Source organism: Drosophila persimilis, unplaced genomic scaffold, assembly GCF_003286085.1.
Source record: "Drosophila persimilis strain 14011-0111.01,24,50 unplaced genomic scaffold, DperRS2 tig00000124-arrow-pilon, whole genome shotgun sequence".
In the NCBI taxonomy this organism is placed as follows: Eukaryota; Metazoa; Arthropoda; class Insecta; order Diptera; family Drosophilidae; genus Drosophila; species Drosophila persimilis.
The window spans coordinates 78,915-91,130 of NW_020825294.1; the positions used below are offsets into that span (position 1 = coordinate 78,915).

General features: G+C 44.3%; 3 protein-coding genes across 4 annotated transcripts in view; 1 reads left to right on the forward strand and 2 right to left on the reverse strand.

Moving 5' to 3' along the window:
• Positions 1-1,232: 1,232 nt before the first annotated feature.
• Positions 1,233-1,919, reverse strand: LOC6593469 (the record flags this gene model as incomplete). The annotated part of the gene is made up of 1 exon (XM_026987294.1): positions 1,233-1,919. A coding segment is annotated over one exon (492 nt), but the record flags the coding sequence as incomplete, so codon positions are not given.
• LOC6593468 (guanine nucleotide-binding protein subunit gamma-e) overlaps positions 1,917-12,216 on the reverse strand; it is a 37,231-nt gene continuing 26,931 nt past the window's right edge. Inside the window, exon 2 of one of the 2 annotated variants that reach the window (XM_002019190.2) lies at positions 1,917-2,028. In XM_002019190.2, the coding sequence (XP_002019226.1) occupies positions 1,923-2,028 (106 nt within the window). In that variant the 3' untranslated portion in view covers positions 1,917-1,922. The remainder of the gene's footprint in view (positions 2,029-12,216) is intronic. The other variant, XM_026988050.1, reaches the window with a different exon arrangement.
• LOC6593467 (borealin) overlaps positions 1,962-12,216 on the forward strand; it is a 43,612-nt gene continuing 33,357 nt past the window's right edge. The window contains exon 1 of the mRNA XM_026988049.1: positions 1,962-2,048. The gene's annotated coding sequence lies outside the window, so the exon portion shown is untranslated. The remainder of the gene's footprint in view (positions 2,049-12,216) is intronic.

The window sequence follows — 12,216 nt, forward strand, 5'->3', positions numbered from 1 at the left end:
TAATCGTTTTGTTATTTGTTTTTTCAACTATGATCCATATACTCGTATAAATATCGTGGGTTCTTCTACTACGTCAATTAGTTTTTAGTATCTTTCGTGTTTAATTGTTGTGTGTTGTTTGTTTGTTTGTTTGTTGTCTGTTGCGTATATAATAATTGTCGCTAGGTAATCATAAGTAACATATCTGTTAGAACTAAAGCTTAATCATCGATCGAGTAATCATCTACAGCGTCTGCCTTTAAATTTATAACTCTATAGTATGTATGTTGTATATAAAATTATATTATCCATAGTTTATATTTTATATTTTACGTTGAAAAACACAACTAAAACTTCTGTTTCGGTTAGCGTTTGCCTGGCTACCAAATAAATCAAAAAGCGCTACTCAAAATACGATTCTACTTCTCTTCTTTTTCTTTTCATTTGCTTTTGCTTTTGCTTTTTCTTTTGCTGTTGGGATAGTTTTAAGTTTAGTTTCAGTTTGGTTCTTAGGCAAGCTTAGGGCGGGGAAACCTTTGGATTAAAGTTCATAGTAGATCTTGTTCGGTTCTTCGGTTCTTCGGTTTCGCTGGTTAACATAAAATGGGATTTCTTTTTGGGGCGGGGGGGCGCTTCTAAGGCTTCTCTTCTACAGAATGATGGGTGGGTTACATTTATCGAGGCTTTGACATTTTTTCTTGTCTCATGATTGATATGATTGAGTTAGCGTTTTGTCGACAAGTGTGTGGACTATTTTGGTTTTTGGGTGGGCTTGGGATGATGATGGATGTGACGATTTATGTGGATTGCATTGGTGGAGTAGGTGTGGAAGAACAGAGGAAAATATATAGCGATATCAAAAGAAACTTCTAAGAATGTATATGGCATGCATTGGAACTGAAATAGCAATAACTGTAGTACTAGGGAACGATAGCTAGAAAAATAGATGAACGATAGAGAGAGAGAAAGAGAGAGGAAAAAAGAGAAAGACGAGCATAAGACGACGAGAGACAGAAACGAGTCGAGACGACAGAGCGGTCACAATGTGACGGGAGCGATCACGATACGATGATGAAACGAGTAGTGCGTGAGCAAAATGTAACGAGCAGCGAGAGCTCTCGCTATCATTTTATGTTGTTGTTGTTTTTGTAGGTTGTTGTTGCTGTTGTTGTTGTTGTTCTTAGAGTTTCTGCTCTCTCGGGATGGGTGGTTCTCTGTGTTACATTTGTAGATGATTTTGCTTTTGCTTTGACTATATTTTGCAGCCTAAGTTTTGATTAATTTTATTGAGATGAGTTTTGAAAGAGAGTTTGGGCATAATTTTTGATTCAACTTAAGCTTAGATCGATCTCATACCAAGCAACACCATTATCAGCACCGAATTGCGTGGCATCCTGCGTCGCCTCCTGTTCTTCTTCGCTCTGCTCCTTCGATCTCTCTGGCCCACATTAATGCCATCGCCTCCTCCGGTACGTCACCTGCTCGTCGACGATCCGCCAGAAGCGGGCGTTCAGCCAGAGGACCAGCAGCAGCAGCTGCATGAGCATCGGCCACTGCTGCAGCTCGTGCTGCGTGCGACGCTTCAGCTGTTGGAGGCGACTCGGGCGCCGGCTGCCGCCCGGGGCACAGTCCTCGGGGACATAGCTCAGATTGTAGTTGTAGTAGTAGTAATAGTTGTTGTTGTAATGCTGCTGCTGCTGCAGCTCTACGGGTATTATATCTAGGGAATCATCATTATGACGGAGGGGGGAGCCATCATCTCTATGGCTGCTACATCGATTGCTGTCTGTGGTAGGGTTTAAATATTGGTATTGTTGATCTGCTGTGGCTGTTGCAGTTGCAGTTGTTGGTCTTGAATGGGTTGTTGTTGTTACATTATTATTACTGATGTTATTTGGCTGGTTATCATAGGTTTTACGGTATTTCTGTGGTTTACGATAATATTACATGATAACGCATTTGCCTTTTTCAGCCCACGGATTGTTCTTCTTATCCGGAGCATTGATCAAAGGATCGTTCTTCTCATTCTCCTCGATGAACGATCGCATTCTGTTGGAACAAGGCAAAAGGTAAGTTATTAGATTATTGTTTTGTGATATGTATATATTTAAGGATGTGCAAAGACCAATTTCTAAGAAAATAAGTATCGAAAAACTCACAAAAAGTGAAGATTTTCCAGGAAGCCTCTGATTTTCCTGGAATATCTCTGTCTCCCCTACTGTAGGCTTATAAATTTTATCGCTTTCCCTTCAACTTATCCCATTTGAATGCCCAACATTTTCATTGGGTAATCTCATACTTTAAAGACCATAAAATGTGTAAGCTTTGCAGAGAAATCAAGACATTCGAAAGGTATAAATACACAGAAGGGTATCCATCCATCCATTCTTTCAGCCAGACCCGTACTTAAAGCTAAGCGGACATAAAGTTCTACCTCACGTCTGTGCAGAGAGCAGAGAGCAGGGTTTGGGAGGTCCTGGGTCGGGCAAAGGACAGCGGATTTTATGCTAATCCTCACGCAGATGGACATTAAAAATGTTTGAACGCTTTACACGCGCCACGAGCAAAAAAAAACTAACGTTCTGCTCCTCCCCTCCGCTCGGATAACCCCAATCTCAACGCCACGCCCTATTCCTCCGTTTGCATATAAATTTTCCGGCATAGCTGTTGTTGTTGCTGTTGTAATACACTTATCCTTTGGGGCCATAAAAATGGTTGTCCTGTCGTTTGCATTTGTCTTTCGCTTTATTCCTTGCTCTCTTCCTCCGACTGTCTGTCTGTCTGTCTGTCTGTCGTTCTGTATCTTTCTAGCAGTATCTCTCGGATCTTTCTGCTTTCGTTACTTCTGCCCAAGACAAAACATTTTGTACTTTTCCTCCTTCATTTTTTTTATTTTTGTTTTATTTTTCTGCAAATTTTGCAAGAATTTATTTATTTAAGGGGGTTCCTGGAGGACTGTGAGCTCTTCTGCGATAGACAGACGAAAAGACTGTTGTCGGAGGACGAGTTTTGCATTTCAATTTCCTCGTTGGAGGTTACTTTTGGGGAAGTTCTTCTGGCAGGGTCTTTCCCTTCCTTTCCACTTCCTTTCACTTTATTGTTAATATAAATTCTGGGAAGTTGCTTAATGAAAAGTGAACAAATTATATGAACAACTACTCGTATTTGGGGGAGAAACTTTTGAACGAAACAGATGTCTGGGAAATGAATCATGGCGAGAACTGGAATCTTTATCAATCATTTATTTATCTGTGGATTCAATAAGCGAACAAGTCCCTCCATTCCATGCATATGCAGATACTAGTATTGCCCGTGGCTATTGAGCTAACAATTTCCATAGCGATTGAATGATAAGTGCAGCAAGGGAAACCCCACCCCGTCACAGAGCGTGTATGTGTGTGGGTTCTCCTGCTTTTCATACGAGTATTTTCCTGTAAATACTTTCATGCTTCAAATGCTCGATTTCTGCACTTTCTCTGGCCAACGAAGCACTTGAATTGCGCAAAGCATACGATACGATATTCCAGATGAGGCCACATTCTGTGGCTTTGCTTATTATTTATTGGGCAAATATTGGCTCTCGTTGGCCAAATGTTGCAGCTCCCTAAAAGCATTTCTTGGCTGGAATATTATTTTATTTGGGCCATTCTGTGGGGGCTTTTATTTGACCGCAACAATTGCTTAACAAATTTGTGCGGTTTCTTTGGTGTTTTCGAAGAGCGTGTGGCTGTGTTTAAATATTCCATTGATTTCCATTAGGTAGGTATAGTTCTCTTATTTGTGGGTCTCTAAAAAGGCGTTGGCAGGAGGTACTCCTTCAAGTATTATCCACCGACTTGCCCATGGAAAGTAGTTCCCCCATAGTAGTCGAAAGATTCATACCATGTACATCCTTGTTGTTTGTTTTGAATTACCAAAGGCACAGCCCTCTTGGGGCGGGATGATTGTTGCTGCCTGATTCTGATTCTAGTTTCTGGTTTCCGGTCTGGTTCTCTGCTCTCTCAATTATCAAATGCCAAGGTGTATGCATGTGCCTGTAATGGGAGGTGGGCGTGGCATCTATGCATAATTTAACCTAACAAGACCTTGTCGTCTCCTCCGCCGACGTCCTTGGGGCTTCGGTGTCGTTATCCCCGCCCTTCCTGTGAGTGCTTGTGTGTGTGGTAGATTTTCTCTATTTCCTTGCTCATTTTCCGCATCAACAGAGCAAGAGGCAATGGAGAACCCCAGCCAGGGACAATTACTGCCTAAAACAATGCCTCAGTCGGGGGCACCATCCGCCTATCCCCCATACCTCATCCACCATCCGCCTATAGGCCCATCCCATCCCATGGGCTAATGGGCTTATAACTTTGCGGTTTCTGTGCCTCTCTGTGCCACACACAAACATTAAAATGAAAATCCACAAAGCTTAGGAATACTCGTATTCTCTGCTTTCGGCTCTCTTCTCTATTTTTTCGGGGCAAACAAAAGGCCAAGGGTTCTTGGGAAGGTTCGAGAGTTCGGTGTTCGGTGTTCGTTTTTCGGCTCGGCAGTCAAGGCCAGGTCGAGGCGTCGTAAACAAAGTGGTTATGATGACGTTGGATCTTTGGCAACCCTAAAGTATATTTAGCCAGAGTTTCCCCCTCCCTCTGCATGTCTGTCTCTCTTTTTGGCCCCCAAAGGTGAGCGAGCGTCCAGCTCCGCCCGTATCATTCTGCTAAGCGTCTGGGAAAGCGTTGCCTCACATGTATTTTTAATGAGAGCATTAGAGGAAAGTTTATCCGAAAATAGAAAGAGATAGAATAAAAGTGCATGACCCAAAGAGTATTAAATATCGAAAAGGGACGAGGATACAGTGGAGCTGAGGGACATAAACTTTTGTTCTTGAATAAATTTCGAGACTAAGAGTCTTTCAATTTAACTACTCGTAAGATACAAGAGATTTATGGAGAGATATGCAAACTACTTATCCCTAAAATACAAAGTGGGCATTATATTCTCTTTCTCATAAATTCGCATGATATCATTAGCATCTGTGAAGAGTTTTTCTCGTTTTCTGCAACTTTTCTCATAACTGGGGAGGGTAATGGCAATGGATACGAGAGTAAAAGTACATGAAATGCCAGAGGGACATGGAAAAACTTTTATTCGACATCTGCATTTAATTTGAGCACTCAAATCCGACATCAAGGCAAACCCTGCAACCGTGAAAGGCAAAGAGTGAAGAGTAAAGGTAAGAGTGCTCTCCAACTGCCATTCAGCGGCGAACACATTGAAAACTAATTCAGAAATCGTTAATTTCATATGTGGAGCCAGAGAGCGCCAGAGAGGGCCAGAGACCGACTTCCATTCGCACCGCAGTGCCGCAAGGCCATGTGGCCACCGCTGTGCTTTTATGGGCTAATTGAATAGCTTTCCTCCAGTCAGAGTCGGAGTCAGAGTCAGGGCCAGACGTCAGGGGCGTAGACAAGAACCCCAGAGTGGGATTCCCATTAACTCCGCCTCTGCACTCCATAATTGTAGAAGCTTACTTCAGACGAAATGAAAGTCATTTGGACGCATTTCCTCAACAGCAAGAACAACACCATTATCAAGTCTGACAACATTTTGCTTTTAGGGTTAGATGAATTAATGTTTTGTGGGATGTCTAAGGGATGGAACCGAACAGGATGTCGGAGTACAAGTCGAGAGATGAAGATGGAACTTAACAAAGACAAATATGTAGTATATCAAATGAAAACATGAGGAATATCGTTCCTGTGTCTTTCATTGTTGTTAATCAAATCTCCATTCGATTCACGCAAATCTCCCATCGTTTGCTTTAATGAAGTAATTTTTTGTTTGTATCTGGCTCAATATTTATTTCCATTCAAAGGCCCCCATCAATCTGAGGACAAATGAATGGAGGGGGAGACACACGCACGCAATCGACTATATTTAAATGCCAAACCAACATTTGGCCCCATCCCCAAACTCCATTTCCATTCACTTCGAGCAGTCATTCCACCTTTCGAAGTCTGTTACCTTTTCCGGTCTGTCAGGCACACAAAAAACATAAACACGATGTAAATGTTGATTTATGACAACCGCACACCCGCACACACATGCGGACAAGCACTCTGCTACACTCACACAGATACGCTCGCAATCACACGCACTCTTAAGCGCCGGGAACCATGGCACACAGAAAAAGCAGCATTATTTATCGATGGCTGCCAGAGCAGCACCTCCGCAAGCGGGGCGGGCATTTAAAAGTATACTTATAGATACCTCAGATCCAGGAGCTGCTGCAAAATTAGAATTCCCTGCTCTGCCAAAAGCCGAGAGCTCAACAGAAACACTCATCCTCCTCCGCCTCCCATCCAACATAAATTTCATATTCAGCTTGGGTAAACAAAATGCCTCAGCCACATGTCAGGGTTTTTGCGTGTGTGCCTGCTTACCCTTGGGAGGGAGGGTATTACGATTTGGAGCAGATGTTTGCAATGCAACGACTCGGATACCCCATATACTACTCTTAACTCATCCAAGTTGATATGAATCGAATGATTTGAATGTTTCTTTAAGGGTATCCAAAGCTTCGACTTTCCACCTATCATTTGCCATCCACCGTTGTTTATCTTTGTCGCGCATGTGACAGAAATGAAGAGCTTAAAATTTCATTTCAAGCCTATTATAATTGTTTGCATAAACAACCCGAGACCCCCGAAAAACTGCTGTCTGCTCTGTTTCGGGCTACTTTTGTACACTGAACACACTGGAACACCGGTCTGTGGACGACCTTCGTCATAAACTAATTTCTAGCTCATTACACAGCCCGCTCTCTCTCTCATCGGTGGAGGTGTGTGTAGGTGTTGGTGTGGGGCGCGGCCTTCTGCTAAATTTAGCACACTTTTAAGCGGCACAGCAAGAAAAACACACAGAACCCAAGCAGAACAAAACCCCAAATGGCACTTGAAGCACTGCTGCTGTCGGGGCTGGGGCTGGGGCTGGGGCTGGGGCTGGGGCTGCTGCTTGCGAAAGAAGCCACCACCAGGGACAGACACAGACCCACAGAACATTGAGGGTCTTCCTCGTCAGCCATTTGCATATGTGTTTCGCTGGTTCGTTGTTGAATGAAGCTGTTGGAGTGTTGGTGTAACTGTCGGTGGTGTATGCTGTTCCTGAAAGTATGCAATGTTGTGTTGTTGTGCGCTCTGTTCCAGCTAATTGCATTTTAATGCGCATTATTTAGGCGTCCATTGCATACTTTCATACTTTCAGGTGCTTGCTGGAAAATATGCATAAAATTCCTTTGTCGTTGCTTGTTTTTCTATTTAGCATAAATAAATTGCATGTGGGATATGCAAATGTCCCCCATTTGTCCCCTCAGGTCGCTCTCCGTGTTCTGTTGTGTTGTACTACATTAAATACGTGGATGCATTTCATTAGGTTAAACGCAAAGGGATAGAGTGAGAGAGAGAACAGCCCAGAGATTTGCATACTAATGGATGCGGAAACACCACAATCCCTGAAACAGTACTCGAAATTTCCCAGTGGACTCTGTGGAAATCTGTGCTCAACTATCACGAGAATCCTCTATAAATATTTGCAGCTATTTAACTTTCACTTGAATCCAATTCAATCTGCAAAACGAGGGCTCACGTTGGGGCCAAGATTGCAGCTGAAATCAGAGAACGCCCGAATCACAGAGCACCGAGAATTGTGCATTGAATTGCTAAGAGCCGAATCAAGAGATGGAGAGAGAGAGAGAGAGAAAGCCAGTGTTTGCAGATGTCTGATGCCTCCACTGATTGTTTGCCTGAACAATTGTTGAGTGAAATAGAAAACAGTATTGTGTGGAAGCTCTTTCACTGCCACTGTCACTTCCACTTCCACAGAATTCTATCTAAATCGAGAGATTCATTCTCTTCCAATGACCCCAAAAATACAGAAGACGCTAATCGTTGGTACTGAAAGGGCCCAAAAGAATGCCCAGGTCTCCACCTCGTCCTCAACCTGTTCTCTACTCAATGAAAAGTTTCTCGTGCTCTCCAACAAACATCTTTATTATGCACTATCCTTAACCCTCTTTTACCACTTTCCCTCCTCTCTGGCACACCGCAGAAGTGTTCTCGGCGTTTTCTTAACCATTTCCTTGGCTCCATTCGCATTCTTTTGGCCCCAAAGCCCGACAGCCGCCTGCCTGCCTGCCTGCCCTCTCCTACTCTTTTCCCTCAGCCTTTTCATGAATAACAAATCAGGCTAAAAGACAAAATCTTTCCCACACCCACACCCATGCCCATGCCCCCGCTCAACCCACTCATTCTCTAGGAATGGTTCTTTAGGATTCTAGGAGGTCGGGGGTCTATGGACGGCCAAAAGCCGCAAGTTCTATGCATACAAAACTACATGGAATGGAACCCCCTTGCAGCCCCAGCACGATGACGAGGATGGAAGGATGGGAAACCTTTAAAACAAAAAGCAACACAAAAAAAAGAGATGTTTAGCATGGCAAAAAGAGAGGGCTGGGTACGGTACAGAAAGGAAAGGACAGGCCTCCTCTCTGGTCGTCGGTCCACTTTTGTTGAATTGAAAAGAAATTGTGCAAAAAACACTTGAGCCGAGCCTGAGCCTTATGCCGAGACCGAGACCGAGCTCTTCTCAGTAGTTCCTCTCGATTCAGAGTTCTCGACGTCGTCGGCGTCGTCGTCAAGTGTTTGTCAAAGTTTTGCCTCAGGTATTCTGGGCCCGGGGACTACTGGGCTGGGCTGTTGCTGTTGCTGTTTTGTTCATTTGAAAAAGTAGCAAATCAAATGACGTGTGACAAGTGCGGTCTGGTCTGCTCTCCTCATGGTCTGCAAGGATATTTATGCAAAAAAGGCAGCTCTGAAAACTGAAAACTGAAAAGAAAAACCTGACATATAACGTGGACTGTGGCGGCTGTGGGGGGCGCTGTGGTGGGCGCAAGGCCAGCGAGGGAATACACATACAATATAAATAAAACGATAATAAGTCAACAGCAGCAACAGAAAGAGCAAAAGTTGAAGACTCTTTTTTTCCGTTTTCCGTTTCTTTCTTTTTTTGTTGAGGTGAGACATGGAAATTCATGTGAAGGAGGTCACCCGATGGGGCTGGGGAAAATGTTTTCAAGAGAAAGAGTTTTCAAGGCTGGACGATTGCCCCGAGGCAAACGGGGGAGAACATAACAGTACTGAGGGGAATTCATAGCCTAAAATGCCAGAGACTGAATCTTGCAACTGATGATAGAGTCGGTATTTTAATGGCAGAATCCCCACATCCAATTTCCACAGCATCTAATATTTATTCCCCCTTTTAAAATGATATCCTTTAAGCATATCGTCAGGTGAAATTCAATTCCACATCAAAATCCAACAAAATTGTTATTAGAAAATCTGTGCAAAATGGTGGTGCCTCCTGCCTCCTGCCTCCTGCCACACGTGTGGCAGATAGAATGAAAATGCCAATGCCTCACGCACCATAATCGAACTGAAGCCAAATGCCAAAGTTCTCATTCGCCTAGGCAGGGGGGAGTGGGGGAAAAGTAATATTTTCGCTTAAGTCATTTGAGCTATGAAAACCCCCTTGAAACCACCGCCTTGCTCCTCACTTAAATGTAGCCTCTCTTCAAGGAAAAATAAAATACATAAACAGAAAGCTTAGCATACATCTGAGAGCAGTTTTCCGATTTCCAATTCCTTGAGTATTCGAGGCACGCACGACGCCCACGCCCACGCCCATGCCCACGCCCCGAATGAGGAAAAGGTGAGGAAAGCCGGCTGACTGGGTCCTTAGACTTTGAGAACTTAATACTCTGAAGCGCACTTCGATAATTACAGACACACGTATGCTGCTCGACTATGAGAAACAGGATAATGCAAATGCATAATGCTTATAGTCCTTAGGGTCCACCTGCCAGTGCCACTCCTTCTGCCCCTCCTGTTGCTGCTGCTGCTGCTAGTTCGGTGATGATGAAATGAATGTTGAGGCGGAAATTTAATGCCAGAAATTGCAAATTTCCTGCTATCAAAAACTTGTCGAGCTGTGGGTTGCAAGCCACCACGGCACCTTCCACGTGCCCCGTGCACACGTTGTAAAATGGTTTACCGATTGCCGCTCCTCCCGCCCTCCCGCCTCTCCCGCATTTGCATATTTGATTTGCGGGATGGCTGAAGTTATGCTGCTGCTTCTCTCTCACGGACAGGATTGTCTGACTTCTGGCTTGCCGCACGCACACGTGACTGCACCTAAGTACAGTTGTGCTTGTGCTCATTAAACGACCTCAACTTGCAATTGAAAATGGGAAAAGTAAGCGTACTCGTATGTGTATCTTCTGTGGATCTGCAGCTGGAAATCGATACACAAATGGTATTCCCTAATTGGATCCCAAATGCAATGCATATTTAATGCTCACCATCGGCCATCGGAAGTTGCCTTAATTAACGGAACGGAACCGAACAGAAAGGAGGCTTTGTTAAAATATGAAATGCCTGGGGACACACACATGCTCACACTCGTACTTAAAGTAGATTAAGGTTTAATTGGTGCATGGAAAACAGTTACCCGAAGACTAACTATGATTTAGGGCATAGACTGTACTTTGGCGGATCAAGGTCTCTCGTCCGGCGTCTTCCTACAGCCTGTCGCTGACTGATTAATTGAGCCGGAAAAAAATATGTCCAACGTTAGCCAAACAGCCCGATGATTGATAGTTTAAGTTGTGCTTAATGAGGTCTGAGCAGAGAGCAGAGAGCAGGGCCGAGCAGAGCAGAGAGCAGACTGTTCTCCGCGCTCTCTCTCTCTGGGTTATTAATATTTACATATTTAATCAGGCCACAAAACTTAATTAAACTTTTGCCACCAAAAAACATGCTCAATCAGGAGAAGGCGAGAGGAGAGGCGCGGCGAGGCGTGGCGTGGCGTGGCGTGCCGTTTGTTGCATGATTCCGCTGACAAATTGCCACCGCGGATGGTATGGTATGTGGGGCTGAAGGATTGCGTGGATTGTCCAGCCCCAAAAAAGCAATTTGCAAGCTAAATGATGGCTATGGCTGGTGTATGCTCCACACTTTGTTATGCAATTTTTAGCAGCCAAGAACGCTGCTCTCTCTGGTGGTTGTTTGCAATGCAAATTTACCCCAGCGACAATTAATTCTGTCTGTATGTTTGTCTGTCTCTCTAGGGAGTGTGTGCGTGTGTGTGTGTGTGTGGTGGAGCAACCGCTATCCATCCGAAAGTAGGCTACAATTTGTTTGGCCAAAGCCGAAAGTTGTTACAATTTGATGGGACATCATCAATTAACTGCGTACACAACTGTACTTCAAGCAGATGGAAGGAGCAGCAGCGGCAGCAGCACAAGCAGGGAAGCGGCTGCTTGAAAGGGGTATGGATCTGGGTCTGTACAGGAAGAACACTTCATCCTATTGGGGCATCCTGCGGTTTGCTTTGGCGGAAAGAGGGAAAGTTGTTGCTCTTGCACGCTTGAAAAGTTTTGCGTATCCTTTTAGCGTTAACTGTACTTTTTTGTTAGTTAGTTGTCGCTGCTCCCAATGCTCTCTCTCTCTCTAGATTCTCCTCTCCTCCCCCCCTCTCTCCTCTGCAGTTGTTACTGTTGTTGCGCTCTAATTCGCCGTTAAGTGGCTTTTGGACATTTGTTGCAAAAGTTTTTCCTACTTTTTCCCCCCCTTTCCCTCCGCCACTATTTTCTATTGCTCGGCTCCCCTTTTTTTTGTTGTATCGCAGTTGTCGATACTTTTTAGTGAGGGGAGACGGGGAGCTTGCTTGTCGTCTCCTCTCTTTCTGTGGTTGAGTGTTGGTAAATGCCGGGAATGTTGCGGTAAATTAATGAATGCCGGGGGCCAAAACTGTCGTCTGTCGTCGGTCGACGGAAGGGATGCAATACGGGAAGAGGAGCACCCAAAAAAAGTATTTAGAGTGCCGTAGGCCAGAGAAGAAGAAGAAACTGCAGAAGGAGAATGAAAATTCCTCCTAAATTGCTTTTTCAATTGTCAAAATGAACTTGAGAAAGGGAATTACTCTTTGGACTCTTTGGCTAACTCACTTTTGGGTGGAAAATGCAATGGAAAACCACCTTTAAGGAGGGCAACTTTCCCTACTTTTTCCTGTCTCGTTGTTCAACTTAAAGCTGGCCCCATTTGGGGGTCCATAGCCGTATCTCAGCATTTTTATGCCTCCTGCCAATCGCTTTATAGCCTGGCCAGCATATCCTGTTGGTCCTGGCACGTTATCTGCAAT